The sequence below is a fragment of the Zonotrichia leucophrys genome, chromosome 3, assembly GCF_028769735.1.
Source record: "Zonotrichia leucophrys gambelii isolate GWCS_2022_RI chromosome 3, RI_Zleu_2.0, whole genome shotgun sequence".
NCBI classification, from domain to species: Eukaryota; Metazoa; Chordata; class Aves; order Passeriformes; family Passerellidae; genus Zonotrichia; species Zonotrichia leucophrys.
In genome coordinates, this window is record NC_088172.1 from 102,297,434 (window position 1) to 102,318,171 (window position 20,738).

Consider the following 20,738-nt stretch of genomic DNA (forward strand, 5'->3'; position numbering starts at 1 on the left):
ATGACACTGAAATAAACTGATGGAAATACAGGATGCAAATGAAATAATTTTGAAAATAAAAAGGTCCATGTTGCCAGTTTAAGACATGGCTTTAAAAAGCAGCTTTTTAAACCCCTCAGATTCTGGTGGCTGCTATAAACATTTTTAAGGCCACCCCTGTTCTGAAGTGCTCCTTTTATGAGGTGGGGATACTGAGCTGCTTCAGTGGCAAACAGCCCAGCAAAATAGGGCAAATCTGTCTAGAAGTCGATAGGAAGCAGAGCGGTAAAAGATGCCCTGAAGCAATTTTACATTTAAGAGCAACCTACTTATGACAAGATACATTAATTTCAATAGCAATAAAAGCAGACAGGAGCATCTATCCCAATAATGCATTAGTTTAAAACTCCTGATTACACAGGGAACTTCAGTGATTTTTGAAATACTACCAGTGTCATGAATCACAGATTGAGACTTCATATAATCAGGGATTATGTGTCTTTAATTTTTCATTGACCAAAATCTATCAGAAATGGGAATGTGATAGCTTAATGGCCTCGTGCTTAAATCTATGCAGACTGCAAACCAGTTGTGTCCTCCCCTGCCATCTGTTCCTTGATGGTACTTAATGATTAAGTCTGGTATCATAACGCTCCCTAATTTGAAATATACCATTGTTTGAATGTGTTTGGTGAGTTCAGTGAAATGCTACCCTGTGCTTCAGCTTACAGCAGCACAGCATTCACTTGTACAAATAAATGCTGCACGCCTGATGAAGTTTATTTTCTGCAAAGTCCTTTGAACTGGAATGCTGAGGTTCACTCTTGGTGTCTGTCAAATATTTCACTAATTACTGATAACAGAATTTTGGGACAGACTTCAACTAAAAAAGCAGCACCTTCACTTGTACAAATAAATGCTGCATGCCTAATAAGGTTTATTTTCTGCAAAGTCCTTTGAACTGGAATGCTGAGGTACCTGTCCAATATTTCAGTAATTACTGATAACAGTATTTTGGGATAGACTTCAACTAATAAAGCAGCACCTTCATTATTTACTACTGGCACAAAAATAATAAGCATGCTCAAAATGTGTTTGACAAAGAGACTTAGGACAGCACTGTCCTTTTACTGACAAAACAATAAAAAAGTGAAAATAACCATGGGGCTTTTACTAGAGAATAATGGATAATCTTCAGATTGCTTAACATTTTACAATCTACCTTTAGTTGTAAAACACTGTATTTCTATCCTTGAGCCGATACTGCTTGAGCAGCAACCAATACAATGTTGAAATGGTCAGCTGCTCAAACATCTGGAGACACCCCAAACCCTGAGATAACTGTGCCACAAAATCAATATTAATACCTCATTTAAGGGCACTGTGCTAACTCTGCACTCAGCAAGGGCTGCCTGTGGGTGCCAGCAGTCCAACAGCTGTACCCAACGTTTGCTGCCTCGTGATCCTGGGAGCTTTAGGAAGCAGGACTCACATCAAAAGTCTTCTGGCCCTTGCACAAAACCCCACTTCCCAGGATTATGTCCAACATCATCAACTGCTAGGAGGCTGAAGCCCTGTGCCTACTGAAAAATACAAAACAACCAAACCACGACCAAGTGGCCTGACCCAGAGTGGCTGGTGGGATCCCAGGGAGCACTGCCAAGAACAGATCTGGGCACACAGCTTCCCCTGCCAGCCTCAGCCTCTCAGCTGCTCAAGCTGCACGGCTCCCCAAGGCTGCAGGCTGCAGGAAAAGCTGCAGCTGTGTCCTGCCTGCGTCTGCCTGCCCCAGGGATGGGGCCCTGCTGCACAGCACAGCCACTGCCTGGTCCCCATCAGTGTGAAGGGACATCCCCTGACAGCCCACACTGGCAGGGACACGGGAATGTGCCAACAGCCAGGCAAACCACAGGGCATTCAACAGGTCTGCTGACTGAGCTTTCATTTCTTCTTCCCAGGGTTTAAACAAAGTGCAGGACAGCCCAGGTTTATTTTTGTTCTCTCTTCCCTAACTGCAGTGAAGAGGTGATTAAAATGTGTGAGAAAACAAGAAAGGAAGTAAAACAGTTCACCTGTTTGATTAAACACATCTGGGACTAAGCAAACTCTTGTGGCAAAGACCAAAACCTTGGACCCTTGTGACAGTGTTCACAGGAGTCTGAGGATGAGGGAAGAGACCAGGATCTGACTCCATGTTTAGAAGGCTTGATTTATTATTTTATGATATATATTATATTAAAACTATACTAAAAGAATAGAAGAAAGGATTTCATCAGAAGGCCAGCTAAGAATAGAAAAAGAAAGAATGATAACAAAGGCTGTGGCTCAGAGAGTCTGAGCCAGCTGGGCAGTGATTGGCCATTAATTAGAAACAACCACATGAGCCAATCACAGATGCACCTGCTGCATTCCACAGCAGCAGATAATCAATGTTTACATTTTGTTCCTGAGGCCTCTCAGCTTCTCAGGAGAAAAAATCCTAAGGAGAAAAGATTTTTCATAAAAGGTGTCTGTGACAGACCCTCAGTTCCAACTTTCCACTGTCTTTAAGGCCGTCCATGCTCTGAACGGCTCCTTTAATGAGATATTTCATCAAATAGAATGAAATAACTTCACTATTATTGTGTCACCTTGACTATTCTTTTCCCATCACACTAAAAGGTAGTATGTAAAAAAAATAAAGCTTTCTGCCAAAAGTTGAACCTAGTGAGTCACTGCTGACCACACCGAGTAACCTGGGTGAGCTCCTCACAACAAATCCATGAATGGCACAGCTGGCAAGAAGTAATCTGGCTGCCACCACATTAACAAGGGTCACCCACAGGAAGGGAAATCTACAGGATTCAGAGCACCACAGAACACTTAACACACAAAATAAGGAAAATCTGCAGGATTCAGAGCACCACAGAACACTTAACACACAAAATAAACACACCTGGGTATTAAAAATTTGAGAATTCCCACAAGAAACTTCCACAAACAAAAATTTTTTTTTAGTGAGGAAAAACATATGAGAACCAGAAAGTCTGACAAACACACTCTACCTTGCAAATGGAAATATCTTTCAAGGAACATCTTGTTGGTTTGCTTTGGTTGGTTTTGAAGAGTTTTTTTAACTACAGAAGGTTTAGCAGGAAATATCATTTGAAAAGGGAGAACTAAACTGCTGGAGTGCTTGCACCACACAATTTTCCAAATTAAACTAAATCCAAAAGGTGCCTAAGGACAAGAGTGTACAGGCCAAAGGTCAGGAAAGCAACAACTTGGACATGCCACAGAAGCAAAATACTGAGGATATTGCAGTCTGAAGTTTTGACTTCTACTTCAAGCACTGCCTGTTATTTTCCCTCTCAGAGCCAACATTTTTTATTTCTGAAATGAGTCCAAATTCTCAAAACCTATTCAGCTCAGTACCAAAAAGCAGAGCAGCTGAGAACTACTCGGCTTTGTGATTAACACCTCAAAGCAACTGATGATGGGAGCTCTGCAAACATCCCAACATCCCATTCCCAGCATGGTAACATCAGCTCACACAGGCACTGCCACATTTAAAATATTCACATAAGGGAAAACTCCTATGTAGGATTTAAAAGCAATACACATTTATGCAGTCTTTTTAATTTAAGCTGAAAAAAAAACTTTTTAAGAGGAGTTTGCAAGGACAATTTTTTTTTTCTTGGATCCTAACTAACAGCACCCCAGCAGTATGTACTTAACTTTATGTGATAATCACAGCACTACCAAAAATTGCTTCTCCTTTGAAAGACTTGGAGAAATGTTCACTCATTTTACTCTTGACCTTAAACTTGGCTGAAGATCCAAATTCTCAAGAAAATGAGTTCTCACTTCAGAGTCACAAACAGTCTGACCACAGGTAAACACCCCAGTGCTCAGCACTAACAACTACAGGAAATGCTGGTGTGTGATGGCACCAAGGCTACACAAATATTGCAGTTTCAGGGACTAGAAAGGTGTTCAGTTGTAAAAACAGCACCACAGGTTTCCATGAAATACTTTTGGTTGAAACATGACTATAATTTCCTTTCTTATGAAGGGAAATAAACCCTAAGTAACTGATTAATAATAAAATACATCTTTTGATTAACAATAAAATACATATTTTCATATTTCTCTACACCCATTTTAAGACCAGTGACAATGTGACATTTGCCTGCATTTTCTCATGTATCTCCCAGTATCTCTACTCTGGTTTTGCCCAGCACACACAACACTAAATGTACAGCAAGTGTATTCCCAAGCTACCAGGAAATTCCAGCAGACACTTTTTGCTCAGGGGCTTATTTAAGAAAAACAAAGATACCACACAGAGAAAAACTAGAGCAAATATTTCCCTGAAGCTTAAACCAAGATAAAATTCTGTAATAAACCTAAGTGGACTGTCTTCTGTCACTGCAGGAAAGAAAGCAAGTATTGGAGTGTCTCTAAATGTGCAGCACAAAGGTTCACTCAATGGCCAGGAATACAACAGACACCATTTATGGGTTCTTCCCTTACAATCTCCCATCCCAAAATACAACAGCAGGCAATTTTTGCTTGGGTCAAGCAGCAGCTTTGCTTCAATTCATCCCATTAAACAAAAGAGAAGCATTTTGCAAACAGTGCTCAACAACAACTGCCTCTGGAGCATCCTCAGGATAAAGGCTGGGCTCTGAAACAAAGCAAACAAACACAGACACTCTCCCACAGTTATTCCCAAATCATCTCTGACCACGCAGGTCACGTGCTCTAACAAAGCAGCATCTTGGAAAATGTCTTGATCCCTAAATAATTACTACCTAGGGAAAAGTGGTGCATTACAAAAGACAAGGAGGGCAACAAATTGCTGTTTAGCTTAGAGAAAAAAGAGGAGGAAACAAAAATATGAACAAACACAAAACTCAAAAGTCTCTTCTGAACAGAACAAATGAAGAAAATCTAGAAGTAAATCTCAAATTTGGCATAAGATGAGCCTGATTTAGCACCCAAATTCAGTTAACTGGGTTAGTTTTCAAGGGAAGATCAGAGCACAGCAGTACTTTGCAAAGGTTTGTGGTTGGAGATCCCCAGAGCATGAAACCAGCATCCCCATGAAACCCAAAGCAGCCCAGCTTTGCCACTGAAAGGCACAAACTGATCAGCCAGGTGTCTGTATTAACTTAAACCTGGATTTTACTGCTGCTCTTACTCTCATGGAGTGCTCTCAAACAGCATGTAGAATGTGAAATGCAAAATTCACTGAAAAAGGAACTGCAAAGCCATGGTGAATGTATGTTCTCTCCTTGCCAGAATGCTTTCAATGCTGAGACAAGTTATTTTGATATTACATCTAAGAGGGCTATTTATGGAATGGGTTGACAGGCTTAACAAAATTCACTGTATGTATTAAAAAATAGTTTTAAATTTAGCTTTTATTCCCTGGTACTAACCTAGAGTAAGGATGGGGATCTGTAGCAGGCTACCAAAAGAAATAAGGAGACAGAGTCAGAGAAAGGTAACCAAGATGGCACATGAAGGAGAGAGGACAGAAGTGGATGTGTAAAGGAAAGTAAGATGATTTAATTCCTAATATTGAAAACTCTGCATAGAACAAGAGTGAACCACAGAGTAGTTTCCTGCTGAGAAATAAATCAGGGTAGCCAGGATGAAGGCAAGTGGACATCAGCTGTGGAAAAGGGTACAAAAGCATAACAAAAACTACCAAAACAGAGACAGGCCAAGATCAAGCACTTCAAGCATTCCATGTCCATCCCATGCATTTTCCCCTCTATCTATCAAAACCCAAGCACCCACAGGGACAGGGATCAGCCTGTGTCCCCCTCACCTGCCCAGTTCAGAGCTCACTGCAGGCTGATGGTCCCATCTAAAATCACTCATCATTACACTAAGAACTGCATTTGCTCTCCTCTAATCAAAAGAGTTTAATTCCAACAGTCCTGGTGCACATTGTGCTGGACCACTTATTAAAGAATCTGCTTCTTTATAAAAAAGGGACTGTTACAAATTCAGCTTTCCTGAGGAAAAACCTCAGCCCTGCTGCTGCAGAGCTGCTCCTGGGAGCAGCAACTCACAAACCCAAGTGACACCTGGCACCTGTGGAAAACCTGACAGAGCACATCTGGGGAGTGCCAATCTACACCACGAAGTGATAAAGGTGTGGATAATAATATTATCTGTTAATAACACCTGACCCTTTTCTAAAACACACATTGCTACTTGTGCTGCCAAAGCCCTTTTCCTTTTGCTCCAAACTCTTTTCCATTCCCCCTGCAGGCAGGGCCTGGCTGAAGCTGCTCTTGCCAGAAGGAGTTAAAGGATGGAGTGGCTGCACTCTCTCCCAGAGCCTGGCAGCTGCTCCAGCTCTGCAGAGTCCAGTTTGCAGGGGAGATACAGGCAAGCCAGGAGTACGGGCTGGCAAGCTCAAGTGCTTGGAAAAAAGCACACAAGTGAGGGCTGAGAGCAGCAGCCAAGGAAGCTGTCCACATTCTAGGCACACACCACCAGGCAGCCAGTCCACCTGGAAAATCTGATGCTGTGAAAGGCCTGCAAGTGAATTCAGTCACCAAAAACCAGTGGGAGAATGGTAAAAGGGGAAAAAGCCAGAAGAATGAAAGACTGCATCTTTGAAGTAGTTTTCAGCATGTCTGGATGCAAAGAGTGATATGGAAAGTATCACTTAATTTATGTAATGAAGACCAAAGTTATAAAAGGCACACTGGGATGGATGAAAGCAGCCAGATTTTCCAGACAGTGGATTAAATTAATTCAGTTCCAGAGTTTGGTTCTGTACATTACCAACCCTGCACACAGTCTGGGTCCAATACTTCCTTTAAACCAGATTTATTTCCACAAATACAAAGCACAGTAATGTAAAACAATTAAAGCTAAAATACTGTTTCAAGTCTTTGTTGCTTGACCAAATATTAATGGTGGTGGTAAATGTACTGAAAGCCCCAATCTTGTAAGTACTTGCAGCTGTCTCTTTTTATTCAAAGCACCCAGCAAGACTCTTGTCAGTTTGGGAAGCACAGCTCATACTCAAAGACTTTCATCCTTTCTTACCCAATCCTGTTGGAATTCAGAGAGAACAAGACCTATCAAAAATGGAAATAAATATCATGCAGAACATCAGTGTTTCTGTAAAAATACTGTGGGGTTTTTTTGATCAGAGGAGTTTATAAACAGTACAGTGCTATTAAAAAAACCTGAGGTGATGTTAATCAGGATCTGGAAAAATATCTCCAGGACAACTGAGTATTATTTTACTGCAATTGTAATTGGGTGTGCAACAGGTGACTAATCCACTGAATGCTCCTGGTTCCCTATTTCAGCACCACACACCACAGATTCCATCCAGCCTAGGAGCACTTTATATTTATAAATATAAATTAGCAGCACTGCGACACCGAGGTGCAGTGAAGGTATGAAGCATTCCTGGCATGGCACAGCACCAGTGCAGCCATCTCTGGTGCTCTGATTTATTTCCAAGATGCATGACCCCTTTTCTGTATCACAGAGCACAGAGATAAAGGCTCAGATTTAGGAAGACAGATGGGTTTCTATGCACAAGAATCAGATACTGAGTGATCCCAGCAGAAGGTAAGTAACCGGATACTCCTGAAGCACAGGACCTAAATTTAAACAGGAAATTAGAGACATTCTCCCAAGTTAGGAGCTAATATTATAAACACTGGGAATCTCCTTAATTAAAAGTAAAATTTAAAAAAATAATATCAATTGGCCTGTAGCATCTCCAGCAAGGAAGAGCCCTTCACATGTAAGTGGTCACTGAACCACTGGTTATTTATAACCCATGGGTTATAAATATATATATAATATATAACCACTGAACCATGGGTTATTTTTCCCATGTCCCACACAACATCCAAAGGTAAAAATCATACCAGGAATGCAGTGAATTCTCCCATGGATGAGGTATTAATAAACTCAGTGCTGACAAATCTCAGCACCAGCAGCATCCCAATGCTGACACCTCCCTTCCCTGTCTGAATCATTACAATTGTTGAAAATAAAGTTGCTCCAGACAAGCACAAGGAGAACCAAATGCTGGACCCTCACTTGCAGATGATGGAGAGCTGGCTTAACTCTTTTCTAACAGAACAAAAAACCTTCTCTAACTAACAAAGCCACTTTTTTTTTTTTTTTTTTTGAACTGGGTAACTGTTTACAAACCATGCCTAATCCAATATTAACACTCACTTTTATGGTCACAGAATTTGTTTTTTCAACATTTGGCAAGAAAAGAGTAAGAATTAAAGTATATTTACAGCGGGACCACAGCACCTCTGACAGCCCCCACTGCCATAGCTCCTAACCACAGACCTCTAGTTCTCAAGTGAAGTCACTGAGCTTTAAAAAAAAACCAAACAACCAAAAAAACTTCCCCAAGCCCAACACTGACAAAAAACACCCTTCCTTTGAAGTCACATGACACACATTTTTCTGCCACATTTCCTCAATATATGTTAGTAAAGAATAAAAGGAAACTAAAAGAGAAATAAAAACTGTTAATAATCTGTATTGATGATTACTTAGAGCTGCATCTTGGAAGTGTTTTTGCAAATGAAGACACTTGCTTAACAGATGGATATTCAAAATGTACAGGGCTAAAAGTTGACACAGGTTTCCACAGTGACTTCACCACAGACAGGACCACATTGCAAAACATGAAACAATTTTTCCCCTATTTCAATCCTGGCACCAAACCCAAAACAAACTGGACTTTCCCAAAATATGAGCAGAGTTCTAAGAGGCAATTCTAAGCAGTAACCAGCCATGCTACATCTCAGCTCCCACAAGACCTTCCAGTGTAGTGACAGATTTCTAAAATTAATTTTATTTGTACACCAATGCTTTTCCACATTTCACTGTTCTGAACACCAACCTATTTTTTTTTTAATTTACATCTCCAAAGTGTATTTTTTACACATACACACCCAATGCTCCCTGAGCACAGTAATCATGGCACGGGGTCAAGGATGCACAAAGTCACAGCCAAATCCAACACACAGTGCCTCAGGCATGGGAATGTTCCTTCTCCACACTTTTCCATTTTACATCCATGCATCAATTTATACTCAGCATTAAAAAATTGGCTGGAAAGAAAGGTTTAAGACTATATTCCTCAAAATCACATTGTTCCAGTGCTAAATTTGCCTTCCAGCTGTCAAACTGTAGAAGTTCAACATCTCAAATGCATGGCCACAGCTGACAATCTACTTACTCCATGCAATCCAAGAAAAGAAGAAAGAAGTCGTAAAATAAAAATACTATTCTTCAGTGAAATGCAGCACTTAAAATTCTCATTAAAGCATGCCAGATTCCACTCAGATTTTTTTTTCAAGTTTTCCATGTTTTTCAACATTAGAGTGAGTATTAGAAGTGAATACTTAGGAGTCTTAGTTGTACAGAAATAGGTGACAAAGGAAATTCTGGTTTCAAAAGGCTGTGAATTCACACCTAAATGTGGTGAAGTGTTGCTCTTTTGACACAGACTGGTTACACAGGCTGAACACCAAGGGCAATAACTTTTAAAGCACTAAACATGAATAAAAGCTATGAACAGAGCAGGAGGATGCCCATCCCTGAGCAGTGCTCCTGAGGAACAGCTGCCAGCACAAGCTGCTCACACACTGATGGATGCACCCAGCCGGCCAAAGCCCACAGCTTTTCATACCTACACAGAAAATGGAGGGATTTCTCTGCAGAGACTCGAAATATCAAAAGAAAAAAAAAAGGTATGTAGAAATTTTTGCACTAGTAACACTTTTATGATTATATCACTAGACACCTGACAAGTGTTACTCTCCAGCATGACAGTAGTGGGCAACATTCCAGTCAAGATTATGATTAACAGAGAGCCACTGTAGAGGATTTTTTCTGACAAGCAGAGTTTTCAATAAACAGTTTATAACTCCATGTAGGCTATAGTCAGAAAACACTCTACACTCACAACTAAAGCACCAGCTTTACTGCTCAACTGCTATCTAGTCCAATTAGGAAGTGTGGAAAATGAAGGGGAAGGAGTTTAAGGGCAGTCCTTGTGCTCGTGAGCAGCCCTGTGTGAGTTCCATGCCATCCTTAAGTTGCACATCACGCGCACCAAGATATGGATTAGAACCTTATTAGCCAAGCAAATTTATTCCAAATTTTTCTTTATGAGCATGACTTACAGCAGGATGAACCTTTTCTATGCCTCTCAGTGGAAATCTGGGAAACTATTTAGAGTCATCCCATTTTCCAGTGAGTTCTACAATGATGATTCAGCCTGTATCACACTATACATCCTGCAAATACATTGCTCGGACATTCAGCTGTGTGGAGCCGGGATCTGCCACGATCCCCAGTCTCCTCTTAACCCACCACATGACCGGGCCACGCACAAACGAAAGTAATTTACCAAGGTCAATAAGGGGAGAGGGGGGAAAGGATTTTTCATAAGGCGGCAAAAAAAATACAAGAGAAACAAACCAGCGTAAAATGACCCCAAGGCAGCGCTTGCCCACACTCACATTTGCAGCATGACTTCGTTCAGATACACTCCATCCACCAGCGCCACATATTCCTCCAGGTTGGTCCCATTTCCTCCAGCCAGCGGTCCGAACGTCTTCACCTGGAACAGAAGCAGCAGCAGCACCGTGACACCGAGTCCAGCTCGCTCCCCTGCCGCAAGGCTCTTCTCAAACAATGAGCAAATCGAACCAGGAACGTGTGAGGGGAAAATGAACGCTTACCCAGGTGACAAGAGGGCTCGACATGAACTGCTCCAGAAGGGGTGTGAAGATCTCGTTCTCCATTTTACAAAAAAATGGTTAACATCAATGCAGCTCCTCTGATGCAGAAAATCGAGATAAGTCCTTCACTGCAGCAACTCTCTGGAATGCTCCAAGGATTCAGCTGGAGTGAGTGAACCCCATTTTTACCAAGCGATGCAACACCAACAAAAGTCAGTGCACTGGCAAGCGGGATTTATCTTCCTCTTTCAACAAAAAATGCATCCGAAAGTCCATCTACGCGTATTTCAGCCTTTCCATTGATGCCTCTCCCTTCCTACATAGCGAAGAGGTGGAAGGAAGGAAGGAAAGAAAAGAGGGAGGCTGCCTAGCTACTGGGATTCTGCATCAGACAAAAAAAAAAAAAAAAAAGAGAGGAAGGAAAAATCTGCTTCAGCAGCGGCAGCGCCTCAGAAAGGAAGGAGAAATTCCAGCGAAACTCCGCGAGCTCATCCTGCCCCTTCCCCACAAAAAGAGCCCCGAGCCCGGGCTCGGGGAGCAGCGAGGGCAGCGCCCCCCGCCCCTCTCGCAGCCAAGCCCCCGAGCTGCGGCTGCACCAGAGCCCCGCTGCCCCCCCGCAATGGCACCGACGGGGAACCGGCCCCCGGAGGGATCGGGGGCTATTTTAAATCAGTTCCCTTTTCTATCCCTTCCCTTTTCCACTCAACTACGGCGCCAGAGAGCGGCAGGACCGGCACACGCCGCCCGGCCCCGCAGCCTCGCCCTTCCCCCGCGCTGGCCGCTCCCCTCAGGCTCCGCTCTCCCCTCGCCGCTCCCGGAGCGCCCCCCGACCCCTCCCCAGCTGTTCTCCAACTGCTCCGCCGCCGCTCCCGCGGCTCCAGCTCCGCTCCGCTCCCCAACCCCCGTCCTCCCGAACTGCGGGGCCACCTCGCCTCAGCCAGCGCGGCCGCGCCGCATCGCTCGCCTCGTCCTCGTCCTCCTTCCCTCCCTGCCTGCCTCCCGCCCTCCCTGCCCGGCCGCCGGCTCCGAGGAGCGGATCCCTCCGCTCTTAGCCGGTATCCCTCCGCCGCCGCTCGGGGATGGCGGCGCGATTAGAAAGGGGCGGGGCCGCGGCCAAACCGCTGCAGGACTCGCGCCCGGCGCGCGCGCGCGCGATGCGGCTGCGGGCACCGCTGAGCCCTCGGTGCGGCGAGGGGGAAAGAGCCTCGTCCCTTCCCCGCTCCGGGAATAAAGGAATAAAGGTGCCCCTGAGGGATGATAATGCTCTTCCAATCCCCCTTTTGGGGGAATAGGGGTGCCCGTGAGGGAGATGCTCTTCCATTCCCTTCTTGTGGGATAAAGATGCCCGTGAGGGGAAAACAGTGCGGGAGGGATACTCTCCATTTCCCTTAGGAGAATAAAGGTGCCCGTGGGGCAAAAAGTGTAGGAGGGAAAGATGCTCTTTCATTCCTCCTTTGAGGAATAAAGATGCCCGCGAGGGGAAATCTCAACCCAGAAGAATAAAAGTGCCCGTAAGGGAAAAAGCACGTGAGAGAGGGAGAGAGAGGTACTTCCAATCACCCGTGCAATGAAGGTGCCCGTGTGGGGAAAAGGGCGGGAATGAGATGCTCTTCCCTTTGGGGAGGGCACCCGTGAGGGGAAAAGCGTGTGAGGGAGGCAGATGCTCTTCCATTCCTCTCCTAGGGAATAAAGGTGCCCGTGAAGGGAAAAGCACGTGAAGCAGGGAGGGAAAGAGGGAGATGCTCTCCCATTACCTTTCGGGGCAATAAAAGTGCCCGTGAGGGAAGGAAAAAGCACGGGAGGGAGAGGCTTTTCCAGTCACGTCTTGGGGGATGAAGGTGCCCATGAGGGGAGAAGGGCGGGAAGGAGATGCTCTTCCTTTCCCCTTTGGGGTATAAAGGTACCCCTAAGGGCAAAGCGTGTGAGGGAGGGAAATGCTATTCCATTCCCCCTTAGGGAATAAATGTGCCCGTGGGGGGAAAAAGCTTGACACGGGAGGGATATTCTCCATCTCCTTTAGGAGAATAAAGGTGTGGGGAAAAAAGCACGGGAGGGAGAGGCTCTTCCATTCCCCCTGGGGGAATAAAGGTGCCCGTAAGGGGGAAAACTCAGCACGAGAGAGAGAAAGATCCTCTTGCATTCCCCTCATGTGGAATAAAGATGCCCGTGAGGGGAGGAGGGTGGGAAGGAGATGCTCGTCCATTCCCCTCTCGGGGAATAAAGCCGTGAGGGAAAAACTCGGTGTGGGAGAGAAATGACTTTCCATTGCCCGTTTAGGGAGTAAAGGTATCCATGAGGGGAAAAAGTGTGGGACGAAAAGATGCTCTTTCATTCTCCTTTGGGGAAAAAAGGGGCCCATGAGGGAAAAACTCAGTGTACGACTGAGATGTTCTTCCATTTCCCTTTTTGAGAATAAAGGTGCCTGTGAGGAGAAAAACTCTTACCCTCAGGAAGTGGAATCCAGAAGCAGAGCAGGTTTTCCCTCAGGATGTGGAATCCAGAAGCAGGGCAGGTTTTCTCCTCAGAAGGTGGAATCCAGACACACCCATGTTAAGGTAAAATCCAACTTTCTGGAAAGGTTTCATGGGGAATCAGAGGATGACAAGCAGTGTGCTGGCCTGATGATTGTCCCTTCCCTGAGCCTTCTCCTGCTTGTGCTTTTCTCCTGCATTAATATGCATAGATATATCTGCTTAATACATTATGTGGTTCATTGGCAAAGCATTTTACAAAATCTCAAACTAAATCCAGCTTCTCTTCTGTGAGGTATAAATTAAATTGCAGCAGCATTTTTTCAAATACCTTTAGTTTTGCACACCTAATTAAAAACAAAACAAATCCTACAAAACATTGCAATAAAAGTGACTGAAATTAAGTGCTTTTGAAAAAAAAATCAAGTAACAGCTAAACAGACAAGGTTTTTCTTAACCCAAATACCAGATATACATTTTTCCTAGTGTCCAAGATTGGGAAAAAAAAACAATTCCAATCGTGACTCGTTTCCCAGGATGTCTAAGTAACAGATTAGAAAAATAAATTATGGACCTTGTAATATTAGTCTGTCTTTTGCATTCTAAGGTTTTTTTTTAAATTTAGACAATGTTGCACAGTTAAATGACTTTGATGCTCACAGATCCCTAGAGTGAACTCAGCCCTCCTGTGGAACAAAAGAAATAAGGAAAGGCAAAGGAAAACTCTGCAGTCTTGGTTCTGAATAAGAACCTGGTGATCCATGGGTGAAATAACTGCAATAAATTCCCAGCCCTTCAAGGCAGCCACAAAAGCATTTTTGTACCAGGCTGCCCAGCCAACCGCTGCATTCCCCGGGCTGGCAGCAGCCTGTAAACATGGGACTGTGCCCACAGTGCCATGGACCTTCCCTGCCTCATCCCCTCGTTTCTTCTGGGCTCTAATTAGGCAGTAATGACTTTGGCATCAAGCAATTTCTAGGAATTAGAGCCCAGCCAGTAGATGTTGATAGCCCATGTAGTAGTAACAGCAGCTGGCTCACGGAAACCATTTCATACTGAGATTCCCTAGCTCTAAAAATTGAATTAGATGGTTTTGGATGTTTTTTGCTTCCATCCACATCGTGCAGTTGGCCTGTGTGCTCAGCAGTGCTGTTGATCACTGCTCCTGCAGAGAGTGCTACATTTTAGCTATGAATTGTACTGTCAGCTGTTTTACCTCAATGATTTACAGTTCTCTATTTGAACTGGAGATTAGTACAAGATAAAATTTCAGAGAAGGCATCCAGACGCAGTCAGAGGAGTTTTGTTTTCGGTTTTGGTTTGGGTTGGGTTTTGTTTTCTTTTTTTTTTTTTTTTTCTCCAAAACTAAGAGCCCTGAAAACCTGTGAAGTTTTTAAAGTTTCCTCCGAGTAGCTGCCACTTTGTCCCAGCCAGTGTGAGAACATTTACCTCCTTTCAGGTACACACAGACACAGCAGGAGGAAGCGCTGCCAGGGCAGGTGTTTGTGCTGGAGTGAGAGCCAGGAGAACCTGGACTGCAGCCACCCCAGCGAGGTGAGAGCTCGCCCCAGGACAGGAAGCTGTCAGCCTCTGATTGCTCAGCCCCTGTTTGACAGACAACCCTTAGAATGAATTTAAATGTTTGGCTTTCGAGTTATTTCTCTGATCTTGAGCTGAATACGGAAGGCTTTCATTTTCAGCATAGCTGTCAGGAGTCCCAGGAGGATTTTTCTAGGAAATACTTAGAAGTCACAGCTCTACAGGACTGCACTACTGTAACCTGTAGCTTGTGATATATTTGGCTGCATTGTTTTAGCACTTCTTACCTGGGAAGGCTCCTAAAAGAAAGTTTGATGATGCACTTACAGTGGTCAATCCCAGAAGTTGAAGAAGTTGAGGACTGAAGTTAACTGACCCAGAAACAGAGAATAAACATTATTATAAAACTGAATTCTAACTATTCTAAGAATGTACATTCAGGAATATTTTAGAACTAAAAAAAATATCCTTTTTATAATTTGAAAAAATGCATAGAGGACAATCTTGTTCTTTCCCATCTCATTTTCTGGAGCAGCACTGTCAGTATTTAATACAGGGTGTCACCCACTGCTTCTGAGCAAACAGACTTAGAGATGACCTTGTTGTTAGAAGAGCCATGTTTGTTCTGGTACAGGTAAAGCACCCCCATCTCCTTCCTTCTACATCTTCCATGTACCACCAAGACTCTACACAGAAGACATGGAAATGATAAATGAACTGTGCCTAGATCCCAGATCTGCAAATTGCAGAGTTACTCCATCTTCTCAGTGAACTTTTTTTTGCTCGTGGCATCATTTCCTGTACCTGCTATTGCAAAATAAAAACTGAAAAACAACATCCAGAAAAAAACCTGATGCCTCGAAGCTGCAGACAGCAGGAAAGGGTGCCCATGCCCAGCCCCACTTACCTTGCCAGGGTTTGTCAAATCATTTCTGGTCAGCCCTGCCCGCAGCGAGCCGAGGGAGGGGACACTCTGGGGAGTAGATGACAACCCAGCTTCCCTTTCTGGCTGATGCAAGATGCAGTGGTTTGCTCTTCCTCTCACACAGAGCAAAGGGAAGAGGTGACGCTGCTGGCTCTGCCTCCCAGCCAGCACTGCCTTTGGGTTAACAGCCTTTGCCTGCTGGGACCTCAGAACAGGGAAAAACAGGGAAAAGTGTGGATGTTTGGGATCCACAGCAGGGTAATGAAACCACAGCCAAAACTGGAATGTTCTCATTGTGGGATGGCTTAATAGGACAGTGTCTAGTGGAACTGCAAACCAATGACAAGGACAGCCACTTTCCCTGTCCTGTTTGCTCCCAGAGAATCCCATTTCCCTATCAAACTCTATTCCCTATCCAGATGGGACAATAAAGAGAAAGGGCACTGAGGGGCTGAGCCTTTTCAAGTATGGCTATGAATTCCTAAAAGTGCCACAAATACAGCAGGCTAAAAGTTACTTTTTGTTCCACAGGAGTGGAAAGAAGGGGAAATCCCTCTAGAACATTAATAAAGAACTGAAAATTCCACAACAATTGTTGAAGCTTTCTTCCCTGCCACAGTGCCTGCTCTGACGTGACCAAAATTCCCCATCAACTTTCAGGGAACTTCCTGAGAAAATGGTAAGTAACCTCAAAATGAGGGTATTTTGAGTGAAAAATTAAGAAAAAAACGGTAGGTGCTTGGGGAAAATTGGTGTTGTCCATTTAAGATTTTTTATAGATCCCAGACATCGTGGCAAAGAGCAAGAAATTAGCACAGAGACAGCAGACAAAGAATATCCTGTATGGGTACCAGTGTGAAATGCATCAGAATTTCCTGTCAGGCACAATGTTCATTGCAAGAACAGCCATTGACCATTTCTAGCCATGCCTACCTAACATAGCCACATTTTCCTTCAAGGACTACATGGACAGTACTAAAAAGGTGAAACATTTGGTGAAAGTGTCCCATTGAATACTGGGATTCACCTGAGGAGGGAGGAGCCTACAGCTTCTTGTCACTCCTCAGTCAGGACAGGCAGGAAGAATGTTACTGTGGCAGGCCAACTGATGTGATCAGAAATAAATTTAAAAATCAAGATAATACTTGGTTTAATAGCCATTCCTAAGATTTCCCATAGGTTTAAACTCTTAAAAGGGTGTCAGGGAAATGCTCCCTTTCAAAGAAAATTTGAACTTAGTATTACAATTCAGCTTTTTATCCTGTTTAGCCAATAAAACATTTATCTGTTTCCAGCTGTCATCTGTGAGCTACAAGACTGTCTAATAACGCTGTGTGTGAATTCCCCCTTGTTATTTGCTGCAGACAAAGGAAATAGATTGTTCTTTTCCCAAAAAGCAAGCACTGAGCAGCAGCTAGCAGGACAATAGCTCTGGTGCTCACTTCTGCCGTGGCCAGTGGGGTGAGACTGAGCAAAAGCTGTGGCTGCCGTGCCTTCTGTCAGAGGGGATGCTGCCAGGGCGAGCAGCCTTTCTCATGAACTGGGTCACAGAGATGAATGACAGAGCACACTCTGCATTTCCTCTGCTGAGGAGCAAAGGGCAGCCCAGGCTGCTCATTGTCACAGCCACAGCTGCCCCTGGATCTGCAGAAAGGGAAAGGAAGACTCTGGAATTGTACCTACAGCACCAGGCCATCTCAGATCCCTGATGTACAGAAGTGTTGAGCTGGTTTTCTTCTCTGGTGTTTTCCTTTTGCATGGAGCACTCTCCCCATTCAGCTTCACAAAGAGTTTTTTATGCCTGGGAATGACTTTTCTACCTCTTAATACTCCGTTTGCCCCAGTTTTGCTTTATTATGGCATTAAAATTACTTTCCTTCACACAACACCACGTCCCAGGTAATTGGCTCCCTGTCCTTTTCCATGGACTCTTGCTGGTGCCTCCCTGCTTTCTCCCAGGTTTTGCAGTCTGGATGTCACTCGAGCCCAGGAACTTGGGCAGGGCTGCCCCCAGAGCCAGATTTCTGAGCCCAGGAGAGGTTGTTCAGTTCCAGAGCCTGCACCACCTTTGATGCTGGCCTGTCTCATTAGAGAGGCATTCCTCACCAGCTGCAGGTGGCTCTTCCCAAGGTCAGGAAATAATGAACTGGGTGGAGAACATTGCTGTCCTTGACATTTCCATTTGTGTGAGAGGACTTAGTTATGACAAAATGCACAGCACAAAGAATGCAGCTGTAGTAGAATCACTTCTGTCCAAGCCTCTGCTCTTCTGAGCTCCCTCCCTCAGGATCATCCTGTTCATTTTCATGTCTGATTTTACCCCTGGCTATTGGTCCAATTATTTATGTTTGAAAACAGCTTTTCTCCCCATGAAACACTGGTGAAACAATTCAAAGCTTTTAAGATATCCTTATTTTGCCTTTGGGGAAATCATTTGACAAGCTTATAGAACAAGAAAACACAAGTTATTTACAGCATTAAAAGGATGGATATTAAAATATATGAACTAATTAACAGAAAAACTATAGGTCATTAAAAAGTAATTAATGCTGGATTAAAAAAATTATAATTATTACTTATTAGACAGCATTCCTGATGAAGGTTCTTGAAAGAAGGTGGATTCCTGGCTTACCTAGAACTGGGAACAGCCTTCTCCCTCACACCTCTTTCAGACACCACTGTTAACTGCACGAGCCCTTTGTTTGCATTAATCTAGAGGGTTCCATTCACTGTGACACCAGCTGAATTGGGAATTTAATTGGAGATTAACATAAAATTGGAATTCTTACCTATGTTCATCTCATGTACCATTTAAAAATCCAAATCTACCACCCTTTAAAATTCCTTATTGCAGCATTTTTCTACAACAGGTAATTTTTCTTCTGCTAAAAACCACAGTGATACATTTGGTCATTTTATTTAGGCTTTTGCAAACCACTGTCATCAACAGCTATTTCCTGCCTATCCCATTCCAGTGCCTAAATATCTCCCTCTGTGGATTCTTCTTGCCAGCTTTATGTATCTACAAAATGCTCCATTTTTCCCTAGAGTGGTCATACAATATTGAAGTTCTTTCTGATTTTTATATTCCATTCTGTAAAACAACTTCTGAATTAAGGGTACAATGTGCAGTGGCCAAAAGGGCAAAGGATGGTTCAGCAAAATACTAAATTTCCTTCTAATTTCAGGCTTATCCTGAGATGTCAGTTGTCTGGGCCTTTTAAAATCTATTATGAAGCAATTTAACACACTCATTTTTAATGCTAAAATTAATAAGCAGTTACCTAAAATTGCTACTGGAACAGGGTGGCCAGGGGAGTGGTGGAGTCCCCATCCCTGGAGGGGTTTAAGCCATGCAGATGTGGCATTGAGGATGTGCTGTAGTGGTGGCCTTGGAGGGCTGGGGGAATGGTTGGACTCAGATCTTTTTCAACCTAAAAGAGTCTATGATTTGTTTGATTTTTTTAAAATAACCCGGGTCAGATTAGAATTCTGATTTTTATATATATGTCAGTCTTGATTTCAGTGCTTGATAATTCTTGTGCGGGTCAGAAAAGGTTTAATTCCTCTTAAGGTTATTACTTTGAAATATTAGTAACAAATCAAAAAATAGATAAAGTATTAAAATAAAATAGATATATTTACTATGCAAAGCAGAAGATTGTAGCCCTTTTCACACAGAAAATGCTCTACTAAAATAATGAACAGTTTGAAATTTATTTCTTCCTGCTATAATGATCTATAGAATATTTTTCATCATAGAATTAGTCCACCTTAACAGTCTGCCTTAAAAGGATGAGATTATTCAGCTTATTCAGGCTGTATCTCTGCAAAAGGAAAACACCTTAACAAAGAATGGTTTGTTGCTGACCTGCAGCTGGTTATGGCATTTCATCTGAAAGCCCATTTAAGTCCTTAATGGTAACATTTATTCCCTCTCCCTCAGAGGAGTATTTTACAAACAAAATTAATTAACGGCCGAGGAGCGCCAGTTTTGTGACAGTCCCCCCAAAGGGGTGTCGGCAGGGATAATAACCATTACCGAGGCACAGAGAGCTCTCCTGCCGCTGCCTGTGGGGCGCAGAGCGCACGGAGCCGCTGCCCGGGGTTCGTGTGCCCACAGCGAGCAGCCCACGAGTCTCCTCTGCCTCAGTGCTCCCTCTCTGCTCCCTGCGCTTCCCCAGCTCACCCACACTTCCTTTGCAACCATCACTGACACGCTTCCAGCTTGCGGGGCTTCTTTACAACACCTCAGAGCTGATCCTTTCGCACCCGGTGGAAATACGCATTGCAAATGATTCAGACTGACTTGGCTTCACAACTGCTCGAGCCCAGCTCTTCTGCCCTGTCTGGTTCTTTCTTTTCCTGCCTCTGTCCCGATGCACTTAAGTGGAAGCAGGGAGCAGTGAAGTATTGGGAGCTCTGCAGTTCCCTTTGTACCAGCGACGTGGACTGTGTTTAAGAAATTAGTCAGGCATTTAGGGACTGCTAATCCTTCTTGTGAAGAATACAAGGCTTGTTTCTTCCAAGGAATTCCTCACTCAGTCCAGTTTCACCTACTAAATGTTCTTGCAGCAAGACAAAAAAAAAGCAAGAATAGGTGTTTAATGTCATTTTCTTCCCTTTCCCCTAATTTTTCTTGGGCTGTTTGGTGATGGCATTGTTTTGATCAATAATATGTCTGCTCTTTGAACAACTAATAATTTTGCTTATTAATTAGCAAATTTGCTCATTGGTAACAAAGAGAACTCCAGCTGGTCAAGAAGCTTAACAGTATACAAATTCAGAAATCAGTTCAGTTGTTGTGGGCTTGAGAAATGGACACAAGCAGGAGGCTTCCTCAAATTACCAAATAAATTCTTCCCATAGGTATCTTGGATTTCCCTGTCACTGTGGGTTATATATTAAAATATATGAATAATCATAACCTGTAACAGCAGGAAAGCCACAACATCACATACAGGGACAGTTTATTTCCCCCCTTCTTTTACATACAAAAAAATTAATGGTTGCACAAGAAATAAGAAAAACAATGAGACAGGTAAGTCAACTAAATCCCAAATTTCTACATAA

The 20,738-nt window shown here is 43.5% G+C and overlaps 1 protein-coding gene across 18 annotated transcripts in view; it reads right to left on the bottom strand.

Moving 5' to 3' along the window:
* CCDC88A (coiled-coil domain containing 88A) overlaps positions 1–11,763 on the bottom strand; it is a 74,396-nt gene extending 62,633 nt beyond the window's left edge. For 9 of the 18 annotated variants that reach the window (XM_064709701.1, XM_064709713.1, XM_064709712.1 and 6 more), the window contains exons 1-3: positions 11,658–11,760; positions 10,731–11,112; positions 10,509–10,609 (exon numbers count right to left, since the gene is read on the bottom strand). In XM_064709701.1, the coding sequence (XP_064565771.1) occupies positions 10,509–10,609; positions 10,731–10,793 (164 nt within the window). In that variant the 5' untranslated portion in view covers positions 10,794–11,112; positions 11,658–11,760. Of the gene's footprint in view, positions 1–10,508; positions 10,610–10,730; positions 11,113–11,657 lie in introns of all 18 variants that reach the window. The other 9 variants (XM_064709714.1, XM_064709708.1, XM_064709711.1 and 6 more) reach the window with 3 other exon arrangements.
* Between the last annotated feature and the right edge of the window lie 8,975 nt (positions 11,764–20,738).